Raw genomic sequence first — 22,085 nt, 5'->3', positions numbered from 1 at the left:
GCAGAGCCCCGGATGCCCGGCTCACCAGGATAAGTAATATTCTACTTTACTAACTAAACAGGTCCTTCCATGCCCGTTCCAAACCAAAGCTGATTTTTTTTGTTTGAACGTGGTGACGTGTCGGGCACTGTGGTAGCTCCGTAGGTGGCTCCACAAGATTTGATGACGCCTGCCCTCCCTGGCCTAGATGGCACTTGAAGCTGGGACTGGAAGAGTCACATAAGGAGAAGGGTCTACATTGTTGGGAGACAAAACTGTGTGTGCTCCTATGGATGGTCACATAAACATGTATGCTTCCCTATATAGGGTACACAAATGCGGGTTGGAGTATACACACTCTTCTGTTTTCATGTGACACCGTAAATGTTATATATCTTTCTATATCACGCATGCATGATAGCTATTTACCGATATATTCATATTTTCCTTTTACGCCTTCTGCTAATGGCCTATTCATTAATAAAGGATACGTGTTAAAAGAGGCCTTATGGTTCATTAAATGATAAAAAGTGTCTATCCGTGACGAGAGAAGGCCCCTGATTTTACTCTATCAACTCTCATATGTGGGTACTATGCGTGTGTATAAGTCTGGCATGATAAGCCCTTGTGTGATATTGTCTTGAATATTAGATAAACGCGGCAGATCGAAACTATATCTCTTTTGTGAGTGCCCTTAACACAGACAGAGCTTGGCCGGCACATTCGTCTGCATGAAACCGAGTGCTGCAGGTGGCCTGCCCCTCTATAATGTTGTCATCTGATGGGTGTGATGCGTGTGATAGGGGTGGCACTGCCATGCCCCTCTTCTCCCCTGACCTTCTCTGTGCCATGTGTTTCACTGCCCGTGCAATCTATTTCCCTTCCCTTCATGGGCTTTCTGCCGTACTCCCATGTCTGTTTTGTGTCTCCCATCCCCTATCTATGCTCTTCACTGCCACACTGCCTGTCCTCTCTGCTGCACAGTGTCAAGTGTTTCACTATCCCTGCTTGTGCAGTCTATTACACTTCCCTAACGGTGCACTCTGTGTCACTTCCTTGACCTGCGTGCCACTACCCCTGCCCATGCAGTCAATTTCACTTCCGCTTCCTGTCCCCAATTTTCATCTGCCCCTTCATGTGCCATGTGTCTCACTGTCCCTGCCAGTGTTGTATCTTTCACGTTCATTGCCCGTGCTCTTTATGCACTCCTGCCCAGGCAGTGCTCTGCGTCCCACTGCCTCTTCCTGTGCAATTTATTTCACGTCCTCTTCCTGTGTTCTACTGCCACTACCGTGCAATCTATGTCACTTCCTCGTCCTGTGTTCTGTGTCCCACTGTCCCTACACGTGCAGTCTATTTCACTTCCTCGTCCTGTGTTCTGTGTCCCAATGCCCCTACACGTGCAGTCTATTTCACTTCCTCGTCCTGTGTTCTGGGTTTCACTGCCCCCTCTTACATGAGCTTTGTAACCCACTGCCTCTTGCCCGTGCCATGTGTTTCTCACCTTTGCCAGTGCTTTCTAGTCACACCTTTTGCTCTCTGGTTTACTGCCTGTGTCTGTTTTCTCTCTCGATACATTTGACTATTCTGTTTCACTGCCCTAGATTGTTTTGTGTTTCACTGATCTTGCATATTAATCTGTCACAATTCTCCCACTTGTGTCCTGTTTCACTAGCCCGTTTAGCCTCTTTATTTCACTGTCCACGACAGTCATCTTATTCTCCACCCTGTGTGTGTTCTTTACTTCACTGCCTGTAAAGGTGCTCTCTCTTTCAGTGCCAATACATGTGCTCTTCTTTTTGCTGCCCCTAACCGTGCTTTCCACTTCTCTTCTCCTGATTGTGCTATTTCACTTATGTCTGTGTACTGTTCCTCTGCCCTTGTCTGTGGTCTTTTTCACTTCCACTGAATATGCTCTTTCTTCTGCACCTGCCTGCCTGTGCTCTGTCTCATCCTCACTGTCCTCATATTGCCTGTTTCATTCTCCCTACCTCTGTTCTCTGATTCGCCACACCTGCCTATGCTCTCTCTTTCACCCACTCTACCTAAGCACTCTCTTTCAGTTCTCCAACTTGTGAACCTCAGTTTCACTGCCAATACTTGTATTCTGTTTCACGATCCATGCCTGTGCTCTGTGATTTGCTCCTTCTGCTAGTGTTCGTTGTCCTGCTTATCGTGTGTTTTACTTCCACAGTTTGTTTTATTGCCCCTACGCATGCTATGTGATTTGTCTGTCCTGCTTGTGTCCTCATGTTCTCTGCCACTGGGTGTGATCTCCGTTTCAATACCCTGCTTGACACACACACTATAATTATCAAAGCTCTGAAATTTTCTTTAGGGTCAGATTTACACCTCTCTTTTGCGTCAGTGCAGAACTGCAGATACACTTGCTGCGGTGCCAACCAACTTTTGCTTTCAAAAATATTTAGCGACGAAAAGTAGGTGCAAGTATATACTGTAAAATGGCAGCTGCACACTGACATCATTTACTTTTGCTCAATACGTCATTTTTGCTAAATTATTCACAATGGGCAATTAACCATGACTGGTAGTGTTGCAGCCAGGATTCTGTGGGGTTAAGAGGTTAAAGGCCCTGCCCTAGTCTTGAAGTATCCTCCTCCGGCTCCATACCTTCCCTAACAGTTCATCTTAACTTAGAGTGGCCAGTGAATCAAATGTGCCATTAAAAGATGTTAAATAAACTGGTTGATTGCCTTCTTTTCTACCAGTAAGTAGTTGCGCACACCTCCGGCTGGCACACATAATAAATGAGCCCATAGAGTAGACGTAGGTAAAGCTCTTTAATCGTGCCATTTGTGCTTGTATAGTATTGTAATGGTGCCTTAATATGTGCTAAAGAAGACAATGTGCAAAAACAACTGACCGGAGTAGGTCCGTCAGGCAGCCTGCAATGTCCTGCATTAATTTAATTAGTTACATTGCGCGACGTAGTGGCTGCCAGCCCTAGCCAGCCCTAGCGCGCCACCTGAGCATAACAGCATTTGATTAAACAGGAGGCCCCGTAGATAATGGACTCCCCGTGCCACTGGCTTTCTTTGTTTCTTTATTTTTGGTGAAGGCTGGCATAGCTGAATTGTCTACTGCAGAAAAACCTGGGGCTTAGTTAAGTGTATTTATGCCTCTACTTTCTTCACTTTATTATTACTACCAGCCTGGTAGAAATGTGATAAAGTGAAGAAAGAGTACCAGCCACAGAAGCATGGTAGCAAGAGGGAGGTGGGAGGTGAGGTGAAGAATAACTTTAGTTAGAAGAGGATAAGGAGGAAGGGTAGGAAGCAGAGAGAACGAGGTAAAGAGGGGTGAGGTCAGATACAGAGAGAGAGATGACGGAGCAAGAGATGGGCAAGGAGAGAAAAGAAGATAAATAGAAAGACAGGGTGTTGAGGGAGGGATAGGTAAAGAAAGACAATCAGAGTTAAAGACTGACAGGGGTGGGGGTGAGAGGTTTAGAGAGAAACATAGAAGCAAGCAAGAGAGAGAAAGAATACCGAGGAGGGCCTTGAGAGGTGAGGGCCAGATTAATTGCCCACTTTTCCTTGAAGAATCTGTGGGTGACAAACCACCCCAATTACGTATACAACTTTGTGATCCTCATCCTCTCTTTGAAGGCAAATGCCCTCCAGCCCAGTTGATGAGTTGATGAAATGTATACCCTGGTGGCTTCAGCCATCCATGTGTGCATTTGTAGTCTGTCAAGAGAAGACTGCAGTGTTGTTTAGTGCTGTGCAGCAAGCAGAGGGATTTATGTACAAACTTGAACGACATGTTCATTATTGATTTATAACTTTTAAAAGTTTGCAAGCGCAAGTAATGCACATAAGGTGATGGCAGCACATGGCAGTGGGGGCAGGACACAGCTAGTGATTCACACTTGGGAATATTGCACTGCTGTCACTGCTTTCTCTGAGTCTTGTTGTGTAACTGTTCTTTGCACTAGAGAAGCTTGCGCTCTTGTCAATACTATACCCGTGTTATATGCTGCCGCAGCCAAAATGATTGACTCAGTCTCTATGAGGGAGAGGGTCCAGGGGTGCGCCGGTGAGGGGATGCAAAGAGGTGGAGCACGTGTACAAATATGGGTAGGTTTCCCTCCCACACACACAGCGGTGTGTACAGGTGGCTGTGTGTGTGTTGTCTGTGCGTGTTGCCTGTGTGTGTTGGTTTGTGTCTGGCTCGGGTACTTTGAAGCTGAAAATTGAAAGAGGGCATAAGGTAAAGCTAATAAAGCCTATATCTAATTCCCACAAGCCCAGCGGTTCTGCTGCCTCAAATTTCCATAGAGCCCTTTTTTTACATTGTGACATTTAACATTTTCTGTATATGTGATACAATATTTTTCTTCCAATCCTAACCCAGCTTGCTCTTAATACAATGAAATTCCACGTACTGGAATGCCGGGAGCTCCTTTTAGGACAATTGAATGCTGATGACCAGTAATGACTGGTATAGATCTACAACATTCCAATGTTTCCACTATTCTGTTGTTTGCCTATTGTTCCTTCCTCCCCTTGTTTATTTTAGAACATCATATTATCATTGGGCGGAAATGCTGCTCTAACAGCTTTATTAACCTTCTGTGTATGCCAATACCACTTATTAAAGGGCGCCCTCTCTTATATAGGCCTGTGTTTCATTTGCCAGTTAGTGAAGTCCTTCTGCTCTCGTTGCAGTGCGCACCCTTCGCCCAGTAACAATGACACCCATCGCATAGCAGCCAAGGTTTCAGATTCTTATGAGTGCCATTTTCATAATTTCAGTCAATTTAGTGTAATTATGAGTGGCATTTCAACAACTAAGAAGGACACTTTCTGGCGAGCAAAATCAAGCAATGAAGACGAGAGAAACATACAAGTATCTGACATTGCACATAGAGCACTGGAATTGTCCCTTTTCAATGCATTAGTGATTTTAGCTAATTTATTCCAAAATTGTGCTTTAAATGCACTTTTGATTAAATCTTTTTCAAAATGTTCAGAGGGCAGGGGAACCTCCTATCAAAACCTTACTATGAGGAAGGCTCCCTTGCTGAAATTCATCTGGCTTTTTGCAGTGGCATTTGAGGATGTGGGTGGAGCTAATAGAGGAAGTGGGTGGAGCCAGTGGAGGAAGTGGGTGGAGCCAAACAAAAGTAGATGTGGACTCCGACAAAGATTTGAGCACCTGCACTTCATATTTTACAAATTAAGCACTGCGCACGACTCATACCAGATGATGCTCCTGGAAACATATACCGCATGCGCAGCCTAAACCACAGGCCTTTATTACAACCAAATGTCTCCACACCGAAGGCAGCAGCACCAAAAACAGACAGACATGTGCAACGCGTTTCCTTTGCATTTCTATCGCGATCACAAAATCCTTTCAACACTGAACTTCGATTTGGAGGATTCCAGTCTTCAAAGTAAGCGAAGAGGTGTCAAGGCAACTACAGAAGACTGGACGCTTTCTACGCTCGATGTTTGGTTATGCATTTTATGTCAGATTTATGTAGGACATGTGTCAAAGTGTGCACGCATCACGGGCTTTCTTAAACTAATACCATGAGTGAGGTCCGGAATCCAAAGGCAGATGATTCCAGACGATTATTTGAGGAAAACCTGTACTAAATAAACTCAATCTATTTAATGTTCAGAACGTAACATATTTAGTTTAGTATTGAAATATTTTATAATTGATTAAATGCAATTGTAATAGGGAATATACAGTTGTTTGTAAGAGAAAGCGTTTACATTTCCTTTTTTTCAATAACATTTAGACACCATGCCCTACATGAGAAAGGCACAAGCTAAAGGGCAAATGTTGTTTTCCCTCTTTTGATCTTAAAGCATATGTGAAAATTCTTAATCAAGGTGATTTTTGGATATTATTGTTTTCTTGAAACAATTTTTCTAGGTGGAGTAAACCCGTTGTATTCTTCCTAACTAATTTTGAATGTATTCTACCCCAATTTCCACCCTGAACAGGGATGTACTCCAGTGGCAGCCGGCATGGCTCACGGGTGGTGAGGCAGGGGCGAGCATAGGGTTGCAGGTGGGGTGCAAGAGGATGAACATAATAAAATAAGATAAAAATTACAAAATTAACTTACCTTCCCGCCGGGTCCCTCGTCTCTGCTCCTGCTCTCCTCGAGGAACAGGAAGCGCAGCTAGGTCCCATTGACCAATCACAGCGCTGCCATGCAGCTTTGTGATTGGTATGCACCCAGGCTCCCCTGACCAATCACAACGTTGCATTGCAGCGTTGTGATTGGTTTTGAGTGTTCTGGTTCGATGCTCAATCAGTGAATGGGGGCCTGGGCATGTCCTCCATGCAGGCTGTAATGCAGCGTGCATGGAGAACAGGAAAAGAGCCCATGACTCGTTTGGGCGACCCGGGAGCGCCGACCAAACAGTCATTGCAGACTTAGGAGTGGGCAAACCGCTCCTCCCCTGCCCTGCTCCGAAAGCAGCCCCGCCCCACAAAGCAGCACAAACATGAAATGATAATAACTGAAAGCTATTATCATTTTACGTTTCCTCTTCTACCACTGCTTGAAAACAGTGGTGCGACACTCCTCCGCCACCACTGATATACTCCTTCACTTCACAGGAGTAAATCAGAGACTCACAGGTTTGTGAATATTCATATACATAGTCATACATCTCAGCCCTGGAATGCTCATTCCAAGCAAGGTTGAGGCCATTTTTCCTATCACAATGTTACAACATACTGGTGTGATAGTACATGCAAGCAAAAACCTTTTACTTATGTGAATTTACTATGGGCCTAATTACAATGTCGCTCGGAAAGAACTTTAAACTGGCGGGGGTACATCGACTTGGTTCCGACGGGCTCAAGGAGGTTGACGGTCAGTTGGAACTGCACCATAATCCCTTGAGAACTGCGGTTCCTTCCCCGAAACGGTGTCGGTTGGAGACAACTCCGTCTAAATTCATAATTAGGCCCTTAATGTGATTACAAATTGTGAGGTTACACATAAATGGTGGTATTCGCTCACGCCCCTGGGGTCATCTTACGTGTACATATACTTGTGGATAATTGGGCCTTCTGAGTCTAGCTACCTGAAATCTGAGTTCTTGCAGCTAATTTTTTGTGTGGTGGGATATCTGTTCAATATTGATCCAGAGACCTTTGGTATTTTGTGAACAAGCATTCGCAAACCCAAAAGGTTTCACTCACGACACTGGGTCATGGACCTAGTAACTTTCCCAATGCGTTTTTATTTCCCCAGATAGGACGCTGTCAACTTGGAATGATTTTTTCTACTGTGTTCAGAAAAAATAATCTATATTGACCAATTCACACATGCAAAAGTCCCCTGAAATTACTAAGGATGTTGTTGTAAAACTGTTCATGCTATATTCAAATGATCACATATGAAGTTTAACTCACAGTTTCTTCTCAGAATGTGATTCAGATGAAAAGTGTTGACCTAAGTGTAAAGATCTGTATTTGACCCAGTAAAACAAAAAACACTCTTTGTGAATTCGTGGGATTCATAAACACTTACAGTGACGTAATCAAAAGAACAAAATTCCAGTGGGAGAAAAAATCATGCACTGCTAGACCCTCCCCCCATGACATGATAATAACCTGTCATTCATATAGTGTTTTTTATTCAAACACATCATTTCAACTTCGAGCCACTAAATAACCTCGTATTGACTGCTGGATGTCTGAAAGGGAGTCAAGAAGTTGTAACAACAACAAGTAAAGAGGACTCACAGATCCCCTTTACTTTTTGTTCCTGCCACCACCTTCTTGGGTCCGAGACCAGGCGTAGCAAGGTCAGTGACAGGAGTATGAAAGGGTAAGTCACTAGAAGATGCAACCCTGGATAGACTGAGCGATGGAATATCCCGGCTGGGAGTATCATGATGCACTAATAGTGTGGACAGAATATGGCAAACAAAATGTCAAACGTTTAGTGCAGCTAGAGTAAAAGTAGATTTAGAATCCCTACATCTATGTACCGCAATATATCAAGGTACATATACGCAGAGTTAGGTACAGAAACTCTATACTGACTTTTTGATCTTTCGTCCTTCTATATTGTGTCCATGATGTTGGGTGCCATCGAGTTTCCTCCCTCGATACTCCTTAGGCACAGCCCCTGGACACATCTAATGGCGCCCAGATATTATATTCGGATTAAGGTGGCCCGTTAACCTTCTTCTGGCTTCTTTGTGTAAATAGCTGAAGTACCCGTAGGGGTTTACAAGTCTCCCTGACAGGGTACAGGACTAGTCACCTCGAGCTGGTAGCTCCAGTAGTGAGTGACTCTGCACACTGGAGTAGGACGTCCTGTTTGCAACGAGCAAGTAAACCAGGGGTTAGACTCCAGAGATTTGAGAGTGAGAATGCAGTGCATGACGTGACTCACTGTGTACACTTGAAATGATTAATATATGTTTAAACGGCAGCGCCTCCTGACCAATAAAACTCTCTGCATATAGACAGTAGAGAAGGCTGAATGTTAGCCCATAAAGTAAACATAGCTGCAAACGGTGACAAAGGAAGCATTAGCAAAAAATACTCATCCATCATGTCCAAATTCTAATCTGCACAGAGATAAGCAGGGGGATGTTTGACGTCAAGTCTTTAACGAGCTCCAGATCTGTAAAACGCCCTGGTCTTTCGTGGCTGAGACATACACAACCGACAGGTTTATATCATGAAAGCACACAGCACCTGGGTGAAACAACACCTCAGGTCTTGAGGTTTTCTTTCCATTTCTGGACGTGTCTGCAAAAGTAGAGTGTCTGTATCCACTGAATCCGTTCTACTTTCCAACATGTCTTAAAGAAGTGAGACATGCTGGAGAAGCAGAGACCTGTCACTATGTGGAGAGGCTTTTTACATCCCACAGTAATCGTCATTTTGATCTTGTAGCCGTGACATGTCTCCAGTATAAACAGACTTCTCGTGAATCACTTTGCAGCATAGGAACTGTGTACCCCAAGACCCCCATTCTGAGCTGGCTGGTAAGTGGGCTTTCAGATACCTCCAGAGATACCAGTTCTGGCTGACTTCTCCACTCCTGTGACCGGTCATTCTGAATTTATTAGACTAGAATGGGGAATAACGCTCCTTACTCAGAAGTATCAGGTTCAATTTGGCATGAGGCCCCTGATTTCGGGACCGTTACTGTACTCATTTCCATCCCGTTTACAGTAGAACGACAATGTGCACAGACGCACACTTTGTTTTACCAGATGCGTTCCTGCACCTGGTAAAACTCACAAACCGGTGGGGCAATTTCTTTCACTTTCATTCTTAGAATGAGCCCATGAAAAATGAAAATTAAACACATTTCTCCTGGCTACCTCTTAAAATAACAACAGAACATTTTATATAAAATTAGCCAAAAATAGCCAGTTCCAAGGTGTAACTGGAACCGTCTACAATGGTCTCCAACCACGATCCCACTGAATCTGGATGGAAAATGTCCCCCGGCTTGACCGTAGGTCTGGGCACCCCTGAGTAATGGCTGCCCGCTCAAATGCAACGGCCAGAAGCAGAGCTGGAAAATCAAGAGACTGTTCTGAGCACAAACGCCTAGCTGATGCCACTCTCCTTCAGCTCTGTTGGGGCACCAACAAAGAGCACCACCACTGGCACACTACCACCGGAGCACCAACGCCGACGTCAGGACAGCGCAGCGGGACAATGACACAGGGGCACTGACACTAGGACAACAAGGTGGGAATACGGACACTGGCAAGTCAACACTTATAACTGGAAGGGCAAACCAACACTTACACTAGGGCACTGGGGGAGGGGACACAGACACTGGAACACCAATACTGACACGAGAACAGTGAAGCTTGATCTCGAGATGTGCACTAACACTGATGCTGGGAACTGGCGGGGGCAGTTTCACTGGGACGCTGAATTAGGGATGCTAGTACACATGGATACTGACACTAAAATAGTGACACTAGGACACAATACCAGAAGAGTGACAACTTAGCGACAGAAACACAGGTACACTGATTGGGGGAAGTGACACTCATGTTTTGACTTGTGGATACTGACAGGAGGGAGCTGATACCAGGACACTGACATGGAGATACTAGCCCTGGGACAATGGCGCAGGGACAAAGAGACTAGAACTTTGACGTATGGCCATTAGACACAAACATTGACACAGGTATGCTGATCCAGGGACACGAACACTGACACTAGGACACTGACACAGTGGCTTAAGTAATCACTTGGTGATACCAATACAAGGGCACTGATACTAGGATACTGCCACTTGGACACAGAGCACAAACACTGACATGGGCATAGTGATTTGTGGACACTGACACAAGGCACACACATTGATGCCCGGACAATAGCATGATGGCAGTGACCTGGGAGACCAAGACAGGGACAATAGGTGGCCAACACTAAGATTCGGACACTTGGACACAATACCAGGAAAGTTCCCCATTACAGGAGCTCTGTAAGAAATTTGAGGTTTAGTTGAGGGTGTGAGAACTCACCTCAAATAATAATCACAATCCAGGATGAAATACTAGAGTTACTATATAATACTGTGCTTGACACTCCGGTAGCTTTGCACAAAGTAGTCAGACTTAACTTAGAGGCAATGTGTAAAGTATTTATGTAATGCTCAAACAGTAATAAAGTGCAAACACAACATAAGAAAAATCCCACACCAATTTAGAAACATAAAGTAAATTTTAATAATTAAAATGTCACCTGAAAAACCAAAAGGCAATAAGTAGAAATGGGGATATGAATTTTTAAATTTTATATGAATATTCATGGCAGTAAGCATAACGCATAAAGCACCAACCATTGTTATCTAGTCACGCTAGACCTGGTCAGAGTCAAAATTTATAGCTGACTACGATGGAGCGCGGGTTGGATACAGTGACCAGGTCCGTCGTAGTGAAACATTTTCTTTATGGCTTAGAAGCTTTTATGGAGAAAAAGTGGTTGTCAACAAGTCATCTGCAGAGCAGGGTGCAAGCTGAATCTGAAGCAGGGCTTGAAGACAGTGGGTTGCTGAAGAGCAGGGTTTTGGTGCTGGTGTCAACAAAGGCACGAAAGCTGTGAGCAAGTGAAATCCAAAGTCTTTGCTCAGGAATTTCCCCCTTCTTACAGTTTGGGCACAAGAGGAATACACTCTGAGACCATCCAGAGAGTCACCAAGTGGGGCTTAGGACTCACTCCAACAGAGGCCAGCAGTAGGGTCCAAGGCAGGTCCAGTTGGTATTGTTCAGCTGGACAATTTCAGGGAAAGCTCCCTGGAAGCTTATTGTTCCCCTTTAATTCAAACAGGAGATCAGCCAACTGACCCTTGGGGCCACTTCTGGAGACCTGGGTTCAAGTCAAGCAGGTCCAGTCTTCCTTCAGGTTTCAGACAGCAAGGCAATCCTCTTCTGACCTTCATAGGACCAGAACTGTTCTAAGGAGAATACTGGGGATGCCACATCTATGCCCGGTGCCAGGGTGTAAGAGGAGGAAGCTCTTAACCATTCCCTGGGCAAAGGAGTAAAAGTTCTAAGGGTTGACCCTACCCAATTGTGCAGCAATTCCTGTGTGTTTTACTGTAAACTATCTCACAGTGCCCCCTCTACCTAAATACAACATGGCAGAACCTTTCCTCCCTTGGTCGTCTAATGGCCACGATAACGGGTAAACTCTCCCATGTGGACATTCCAAACCAGTGCTGGGTCAGCTCCTCCCTACCAGTGGGTTAGAAACCAAGCTGAGTAACAATACAAAATCAAAACAAATGAGAGGCAGGTCTAGGTGTGGGTTGCATGTGCCAGTGACACGGTAGGCATGCTTTGAAGCTCAGGAATAGGCTGGGCACACCCCCTCCCAAGCCATCCTGCTCAAGCAAGAAAAACATCTCACCACACCTATTCCCTTTATTCACTCTCTAGAAGCAGTCCACATCTCACCACAGGGAAGCCTGCAGTAGTCAGGTTACACTGGACACTGGCAGAAGAGCCTTTTATGGTTTGGACAGGAAAATGACAATTTTCTAAAAATATTATTTTCTAAAAGATAATACAAAATCTGATTTGATCATTAAGTCGGCTTTTATATTACTATTAAAATGAGTCCTAGAAGCATTCTTCTAGCTGCACCTAAACTGAAATTAGGCACTATACATTTTGATAGCGTAAACCAGTAATTTCCAATGGGAGAGCCAGCCTTGCCACAGTGAAAGACGACTTTGGAGGTTTATTCACTTTCAGGGCATGTAAAACATTAAATGTACATGACCTGCTTTTTCAGGCACGCTGCTGTATGGGCATTTAGATCCTACCTTGGGGTCACTTAAATAGGAAAGTTTAGACCTAGTAAAAGGGTTGCTTTGCCAGGTCGAAATGGCAGTTTTATAACTGTACACCAGGCTGCAGGCAGGCTTGAAAACATATTTTACCTTAGTGGGTGGCACAAAAAGTGCTGATGCCCACTACTAATTATTGATATAAAGGTCCTGGGTACATTAAATGTGGCAGCTAGGTATATGCCAATTTTACCAGGTTCAAAAGGAAGAGCACAAATGCTTTATTACTAGTTAGCACTAGTAAAGTGTGCAGAGTCCTGTGGCCAACAAAAAAGATTAATCAAAAATAGGCAAAAATCTGGTGCAAACCCATGCAAAAGATGATCATTTCCATTAGGCTCTAATACACGGGAACTGACTGTGGGCACACAATACTTATGTACTGACCAAAGGTCACTGACATTGGGATGCTACCAATGGGATACTGCTAGAATAACATGACAACACTGATGTAGTGGCACAGGTATTGATGCTCACAATGGGACACTAACATGGGTATTAAGTGTTGCTGAAATTATTATATAAAAACCTGAAATTAAAATAGGGATATTAACATTTGAACTATGATGTAGAACATGGCCACAACTCTGAAGATGTGACATGGGGACATTGACACTGGTACACAAGCAGATGGAAAATGAGAACACTGACATTGACTGACATTGACACTTAAATACCTGCAGGAGAATAAACAGAGGGACTCTGACACATAGCCACTGACACTAACAAGGGGGCAGTGATGAGTCCACATACCCACATGGTGATTACCATTTCTGTTAGTGCCAATAGAGGAATTTGCAATTTTCCATTGACATCTGAACATAATCCATGTTTTATATTTTGCATCAAGCAACTATCCAATCCAATTGTAGCCAAACACAATAATAGATATTTCACCCTATTAATTCTTGCATGTTTTGAGGTTTTTAAAATCATACCATCTCATTATTGAAATAAGAGTTTACTCATTAAAAGGGTTCATTTGTTTTAATACTACAAAGGAAAATGGCACATACCAATATCTAGTAATTCATTATTATTATTTTTTTGTAGTCTGGCATTCATGCACAATGTTCCCCTCTGAGATACTTATTCATCGTCAAAGGATGTGGAGTGACCACATTGGTCCATTCACTCCAATGAGACATAGCCTTACACTATTACTTATTCCCATATATCTATATTACAGGATACTATGTTACCCTAATCGTTGACAAGTATATGGATCATATGAACAACATTAGAGGAGATACAGAAATCCCTACGATTGACAGCAATAATTAAGTAATACACAGGTGCTTTAGGCATCATAATGTTCATTAAATTAAACATGGAAAACAAAACAACAGAAAATCATTGAAAGGCGATTGGGAGACACAGTAATATTTAGAAAGGTTCAGTGAAAGCTTACTTTCGAAATGGCTGCCCTGCTGGTGTGTGCTCCACTTCAAACCCTCCTCTCTTCAGTACATCAATGACAGTGTGGTTACCGAGGAAGTGGCCTAAATTGCAACAAACAAAAACACTACATCAAGTACAACACTGGTGGGCATCCATGATAAAAGGCCAATATCATAAAACTACGAACACTTTGAAAAAAATGTCATAACAGTATCCCTATTCAGGCTGTCCCTTGTAAAAAATACATGACTAATAAACACCACCCGTGAATGAAGTAGGTGTGTCTAGGGTCAATGACTAATGAAAAATGTAAGATTCAAATGTAAAACAAAATATTATTTTCAAACATGTTATAACATTTTCTAAAAAAAGGTACATTCTTACTAACAATGTGATAAATGTTAAATCGTGCAAACCATTGACGTAATAAACACAATGTAAATGCTAATGCTATAAATAATGGGGCCTACATCCAAATTGTATTTTATAGAATATTTAGTAGAAATAAAGTACTAAAGTGCTACAACATGTTGTTCACAAACTTACTAGAGTAACTCATCACCTCTTCTATTTAGAGATGCTCACACATTCAGGTTTATTACTTGGAAGTAAATGTCGGTGGGATGCGGGAGTGGCTGAAAAAAGGGGCATACTTACTAATACATTCAAAGGAAAAAGGGATGAATAAGGAGGGGTTCCGAAATGGTTTGGGGATGTTTAGGAAGGCACATGCACCCACCCACAAAAGAGTAAGCTCGTTGATATTCGCAAACTGAACTTCTAAAGTTAGTACAGCCAAATAAGAACTATAACAGTAGTAAATTTCCCAAGCCCAGAACAGGAGTATGTCAGCACCACAAAAGGCCAACCACTGATACTGCCACATCCTCCAACAGAAAAAAATGGCGTTGTGGATTTAAAATTAAAGCCCACAGGAAACAATGTTAAATGTCATTAAAATATTTAACATACTTAAAATATATATAAATATAATTTATTATTAAAAAGATCTACAACGAAAACGAATGTATTATATAATTATAAAACATGTTATTAACATTTTTATTTTATAAAGGAATGTAACATTAATGTTTATTAAAATATAATCAAATCACTTTTAATAATTATTAATGCATAATAAAGAATGTAACAAAATAAATGTATACTTCAGCTAAATATTTTCTATTTCATTTAATACATTTGATTTAATTAAAGATTAAGCGGGTGATTACAATGGTGGAGGTTCCGCCACCGCCAGCCGTGGGGTGGTGGGCACTCCGCCATCGGACAGCAATTGTTCCCCTGCCATATTACGATGGCAGGGGGAATCGTTCTGTTGCCCCCTCTGAGGGGGTCATAACGATGGCATGCGGGCTTGAGTCTGACTGCCATTGTAATGGTGACTGGGGCAGCCCGCCTGTAAGGCGGCGGTTCTGCACTACAGATTACAATGCGACTGCCACCATAGCGGTTGCATTCAGCCCGTTTAACATTGCGGCAGGTGCTGCTGGATGCAGCACCCGCCACAATGCTAAACAGCCATGTTGTGCATTTCCCTGCACTACGTGGCAGGCACCATGCGGTGCATGCCCATAGTGCATGGAAATACAATGGTACCCCCCAGTGCACCACCACCCAACACAAGGGGGGCCCACAACGGGCCCTCAAAGCAAAACCCTGCCAGCTTTATCATGGCAGTTTCACCGTCATGGGAAGGCTGACTTGAGACAGCATTGTAATTTGGCGGACGGTGCCTGCTAGGCACTGCCACCATTTACAACATGCAGGCTGGTCCGCCAGGCAATCGGAAAGATTGCCTGTGGCGGAACCATGGCAGGCAGTCTTTGCCACTTATAAAGGGGGCATTATTATTGCATTGTAGTGGTGACTGGGACCGCCCGCCTGTTAGGCAGTAGTTCCGCACCATGGATTGTTATATTTCAGCCTCCATGGCAGTTGCATCCAGCCTGTTTAACATTGCGGCGAGTGCTGCTGGTTGCAGCACCCACCGCAATGCTAAACGGTCATGTTGTGAATTTCCCTGCTCTACGTGGCAGGCACCATGCAGTGCCTGCCACTTAGTGCAGGGAAATGTAGGGTGGTACCAGTGCACCACCACCACCCCAGCCCAAGGGGGACCCAGATCGGGCCCCCAAAGCCAATCCCCGCCAGCCTTTTCATGGCAGTTTCACCATCATGAAAAGGCTGGCTTGAGCCAGCATTGTAATTTGGTGGACGGTGCCTGCTAGCCACCTCCACCATGTACAACATGCAGGCGGGTCCGCTAGGCAATCGGAACAATTGCCTGTGGCAGAACCATGGGGGGCAGTCTTTGCGACCACCACGGTACCAGAATGATTCCCCCACCATCGTAATATGGCAGGGAAAAATTGCTGTCCGATGGTAGAGCCAGCCACCGCACGGCTGGCGGTGGTGGTCCCTTCACCATCGCAATCACCCCCTGAGTTATTAGTACTGTAGGATTGTTTTATTTTGTTCAACATTTAAAATAAAAATATATGATTAATTTACTTTAATATACAACATAAAAATATTTGTTCACATTTTTCTCAAGTTAAGATAAAAAAAATGATTTTATTTTTTTCTATACTTTACTATAGGGAGACTCTGCAGTGGAGGTATAGGAAAAATGTAAAAATGTTTTGCTATAATTTTTAATAAATTTGTAAAATATTTTTATGTTAAATATCATTGTAACTTAATTTATATATTTATTTGAAGTGTAGAATACATCAAAACAATGCTAGAGCATTACTATCTTAGGCCCTCATTTTGATGTTGGGCGGACCACCATGACAGGCGGTTGGTGGCTGTCCACCCAACATCAAGGCCATCGGTCTGACCGCTGGATTAGAATACCAGCCGTCAGAGTGATGATGTCTGGTGGAAATACCGCAGGCGGTGGTCGGGCTCCTATCCCTACCAAGAGAGCGGTGCTTGTGCAGGCACCATCGTATGGATTAGGATGTCCCTTTCCGAGTGCATTTTCATTGCGGTCCCACTGCCGTGGAAAGGCAGCCAGAAAGGGACTTTGGGGCCCCCAAGCAGAGCCACCGTGGGCCACTGCTAAGTGGCAAGGGAGGCACATGTGGTGCCCCCCCCCAAACAACCATGCACCGTGTGCCAGACACCACATGGTTCCTGGAACATGGTTCATGGATGTTTCAACAATGCCTGTTTCCAAGTGGCAGTTGAAAAAGGCAGTTTCCAACCATCTACATGGTGGTCTTATCAAAATATGGTGGGTGGAACTGCTCGACCGTACTCCATCGTAATGAGGCCCTTAATTTTGAATCCAAACTTCACTTAATTCAAATGTATTAACTAAATAAAATTTTCTGAGGTTTGAATTTAAAAAAAAATCAATCAAAAGAAAAAACAAATATTTGATGTGAATAATTCTTTAAAGTGGTGAAAGGTTTAATTATAAGTAATCTACTTATATTTAGAAAAATAATGTTACATTAATTTATAAATTCAAAAAAGTTGTTAAAATATTTTATAACTAAATAAAACATATGTTTTATTATTAGATATTTGTTTAACATTAACATAAATGTATTTATATTTTTAACTGTTTTAAATAATTTATTTAACATTATTTCCTATGGTATTTTATTTTAATTCTCTACTCTTGTTGTAGTATTAGTGGTTGGCCATGTGTAGTGTTAGACTTATTAGTGTTTATTTTTTGTCAGACATAACTTACATTTTGGAGTGGAGATGTGTAAGGTTACATGTTTGAATAACATTACACTCAAATTTTGTGATTTGGAAGAAGTAGTAAAGCTACTCAAAAGTGTGAGAGTAAATTACACAGGTGAATTATTCCCAAGTCCAAATGTAAGTTACAGCCCTGCATGTGTACACCACAAACGAAAATGTATAAAAAAAGTTCACAAACAATATTACCCATAGTACCTAACTTGATTGAAGTCAGATGGATACAGCTAGTACCTAACTCCATTGATGTCAGAAGGATGGAAGCTAAAGTCAAACTTGCCATGATTCAAACCTGCAATCGTCAGGTTGAACACAGAAATCTAAAGGGGGGCTTCTGACCTAGACACAAAACTCAGTCTGTCTTGCTGAACATTATTGGTCACCTAAGATAGGAGTGTGACTCGGAAGAGTTTCGCTCTGATACTGCTGGAATTGTCGGCCACCTTTGACATGCTCGCCCATAATATCCTGTTGGACAATGTTGAGCATGCTGGCTTCAAGGGGCAGGATATGTCTTTGCTGAAATCTTTCCTGACTGTCAGCTTGCAGGCAGTACAATTTTTCTCACTGATGGCCAAATGGCTGCATATAACCAGCCGAGTTTTACAAGGTTTCAAAAGCTTTTTCTCGGTCTCCAATTTTTTTTTACATATATGTTAAAACTTTGGTTAATGGACTCACAGCTACAGGATGTGAGGTCAGTGCTTACTTTGAGCCTGTGATTGCAGACAGTGCCACAGCCACGTATTTGTAGGCACAGTCACTTACTTTTCCTCGCCAGACTTTAACTTGGACCAAGATAGAGAAAAACACAAAAGGAAAGGAGGAAGAAAAGGTAGACAGCAAAACGGTGAAAAAGGAAGAAAGTAATGATGGAAAATAACCTACAAGAGTGAAACAAATGAGGTGTGGTAGAAAGAGCAATGAGGTGGAATCTCAAATAAGTAGCCTTGGTATTCAGCAGTTCCGGCATTCATTAGCACCAGCTGCAGGCTTCTGAGAAAACTTCGGGCACTGGCACTTATTATTTTACAAATTTCCCTAGCATTCAAAAATGTAATAGATTATGCATAGAACTGAATGGGCATGAACCTCCTATAGCTCAAAGCAGAAAACACAGAGGTGCTTGTCATTGACAATAAAGTTGCTCTATGGACAAAAATGCATTGGCCAGTCAGGATGGGTGGTTTACCTATTCCTAAAGATGCTGCTAAGAGTTTGGGAGTGATTATTGATGGTAAGCTCTCTATGAAGCCTCAAATCCGCTCAGTAGCATCAAAGTGTATCTTCTTGCTAAAACGAATCAGGAAGCTAGTGCCCTATGAGCAGAAGCCCTCAAATCTATATTTATGGCACTAATTTGCTAAAGGCATTATTATGCCCGTTCTTTATGTCTAGGCCTTCTAGTGCAAAGCTATTAATCAGTTGCAAATCATTCAAAGTACTGCAGGCTACCTGATTACAAGGACCTCAAGAAATTCAGATTGCAATTTAAGTCCTTATCTAATGTGTTAAGGTCTTCAATGGCTATCCCCATCCACAAAGCAGATTATTAGATATGAGGTGACACACAAGTTGCACTCTGTATTTACTCACCTGATGTATGTAGTATGTTTCGGAACTCTCTCCCATCGTCACTGAGTTTGTAGTCTAAACATTTGTCCCTACAAACCTGACTTTTCAGTCATGCATACTTGTGTTAACTGCAACAGATATGTTGAGAAGCACCAGGAAAGCATTGGTGTATATTCGCTATATCAAGTATTCTGTAAATGTTTTGTTTATTCTACAGTGAGGATTTTCCAAAATCTAAAAGTTCACACTTCTGGTATTGCTCTGCCCACCCTTGAATTGGAATTCTTTATTCATATAGGCTGGTAAGTTGGTGTGAATCTCTTCATGAATTATGGATGCTACCCTGATTTCATTTCCAGCTTCAAGAAGGAGCGGGGGGTGCGGGGGGCGTATTTTAAGATAGGAGTGATGTGGTCTGATTTTTTCTCTCCTCCCACTGCGGCCCTTAGCATGGCAAGTGGTGTGTACAGGCACAGTAGTGGAATTGGGGAAACCCAATAGGATTGCTGTCCTTCATCAAAATGTGTGTGAACAGTTCCTCTACTGCTTACCTGTTTTCAGTGCCTCATCGAAAATCTATTTGGTCACAGTATCTGTGCTACCTTTGAAATGGATTTCAAATTGGAAAGAATTTAAAAGATAGTCATTGAAAACATAGGATAGGAGCTTTCTCAAATAGAAGATTAGAAACTGATCTAAGTTTCTGAAGCTGTTAGGTATGAAATTTGCTTTTTTGTGAAAAGGAGAAACCTGACTAGCTTTCAACAATGGAGGACAGATTCCTTCTTCAGATGAGATGTTAACAATTTTGGAAGGAGTTCTGAAGTGCAGCGTCCTAGTTGAGAGGCTTATAGAAGATCTTAGGAGTAAGAGCATACATAAAGCAATGATTTGTATGATGGGATAAAGAGAAAGTGTTTTGAAGAAAGGCAGTTTCTGGTGTCCCATCTAGGTTTCTAAGTTTAATGCAAATTGATGATTTTCTGTAATTTTCTAAGAGTTATTGGTGAAATGTGTGTATTTTCTGTGTAAAAAAAGTTGACAAGGTTATTGACAATGTCTGGAGAGCCAAGAATTGGCATGAGGAGTTTGGGTTACTTAATGTTTCGGGAGACAGCCTAAGGTTGATTTGGGACTTATTTTGAAGCAATTAAATTTGGCACAGATGATTAAATTTTTTGTGAATTTCCTTTTTCTTTGAGGACATGGTGTCACTCAGTTTTTTTTATCTGTCTCCAAACCTTTTAAAATTTCCTGGTAATTCTGTTACTGGCTTTAACTTCCCTAGTGTACAAGTGGTCAATTTATAAAGTGTGGCAAATGTAGGCCTTCTGTTATTTGCAGTTTCAAGAACCAGGAAAAGACTGAATATTAACTTCCCCAAGGCAAAACTAAACAGCTAAATCAGACAGGGGATCATTACAAATTTGTTTCAAGGAGATGTGGTATTAGTACATGAAGAATAACAGTAGTAGCCTGACTACCATACTTTTGGCCAAGATACAGCAAGCAATCATAATTTACACACATTAGTGATAGCATTGTGAATAATAAATGTTACTATTACTCAATTAAATGGAATTTATTTCACGAGCAGGATTGCAAAAATTAGTTAGATAATTGTTTTAGAAATTGATTCATTAGCAAACAGTATTATTTGGGGAGTCCCGATGTGAGGCCCGAGTGTCACGCTTTACTAAAGCTACTCGAAAATCTACGATTTGATTTTACTATAGCACTAGCATTAATATAGATATTCAATTATTCTTCTAGTACTTTGGCTCTTTTTTTAGGATAGGGACATGTTGAAATCCAGCAAAAAAACTTTAGGCATCATTTGCGTTTGCCAATGATGGGTGCGCCCTTGAGTACCTGCAACAGCTGAGGCACTGCCTATGCAAACCCTGCCAGAGACACTTACCATAAACAGACATCTCCACTAGAATGGCAGGATTTCCTTTTTTTTAAAAGTGCTCCCAACAGCACAGTGACAGGACTTTGAGCAACCTTGGGCAGTGTAGTCATCCCACCATTCAGTGGAGGCTTGATGAACAGACCAGCATTTCGTTTGTTCAGCACTTTCTTTCGATATTAAAGGCAAACCCCATAAAAGGTAATTGTGTTTGAAATTTTAAAAAAAGAATGTATCTGAAATGGTGGGGGTCTTCATTTTTCTCTGCCTGGTACCACCACAGCGTCGAAGCCCTACACTAATTAGAACAAGACTGCTGACTCAATGTGTGCTAGCACTTAAGCACTTGTTCCATCCTATAGAGCGCGAGCCAGCTGAGGCATATACAAAGAGCAAAATGAGGCTGTGGAATCATTACATATAGAAAGAGCAGAATGCCACTAATGATTGTTTTTGTGAAGAAAGGCATCCCTTCCTGCTTGTAGACAATCATTAAATAATGAGGATTTCCTAGTTCTATGTCTGCTGCATTCTGCTGCACACTTAGAAGTAACAAATTGCAATTATGGAATGCTTATGTGCAGGAAGGGACACCTTCCTGCACATACACAATCATTCCCTACAACACAGGCACCCTTGCACTATGGTGCAAGGGCGCCTGCGTTGGCGCAAGGCAGCTAATTTTAGCACCAGCTCTAGGCAAAACACAGGGGTGCACTGTATTGTTGTAAATATGGCGCATTCCAGTGTTTTGGAAATGTCGGAGTATGGTGCTGCCAAATTTGGCGCAGCTGTGTGCTCCAACATTTTATTGTAAATATGAGTCTAAGTGTGCTCCACTGACATGGTAGGCCAAGGTGACCTTACAAACCATTACAAAATGTATCTAGGGTCACCTTTTGGCAACTGGCCTGAGTCTGCTCTATCTTAATCGAAATAATTCTGGCAGATCAGTAATCTTCATTTCCAAAGCATTGTGTTTATGTGACCTTGCGAGGAAAACATTTTGATGGAAAGAATGCACGCTCCGTCGTGTCATATTTTATGTTGTGCACAAAGCATAACGACCCAGTGCAAACGTTCTTCTCAAGGACAGCACTGCATACGCCAACTGCATTATCTTGTTTTTAG

General features: G+C 42.4%; 1 protein-coding gene across 1 annotated transcript in view; it reads right to left on the bottom strand.

Moving 5' to 3' along the window:
• The window catches only part of LOC146835008 (metalloprotease TIKI2-like), a 606,712-nt gene that overhangs the window by 77,018 nt on the left and 507,609 nt on the right, over positions 1 to 22,085 (bottom strand). The window contains exon 5 of the mRNA XM_085602674.1: positions 13,734 to 13,824. Coding sequence (XP_085458800.1) covers positions 13,734 to 13,824 — 91 coding nt within the window. The remainder of the gene's footprint in view (positions 1 to 13,733; positions 13,825 to 22,085) is intronic.

Source organism: Triturus cristatus, chromosome 4_2 (assembly GCF_964204655.1).
Source record: "Triturus cristatus chromosome 4_2, aTriCri1.1, whole genome shotgun sequence".
NCBI lineage: Eukaryota > Metazoa > Chordata > Amphibia > Caudata > Salamandridae > Triturus > Triturus cristatus.
The sequence above is the reverse complement of the archived record's forward strand: the minus strand, read 5'-3'. Positions and strand labels throughout refer to the sequence as shown.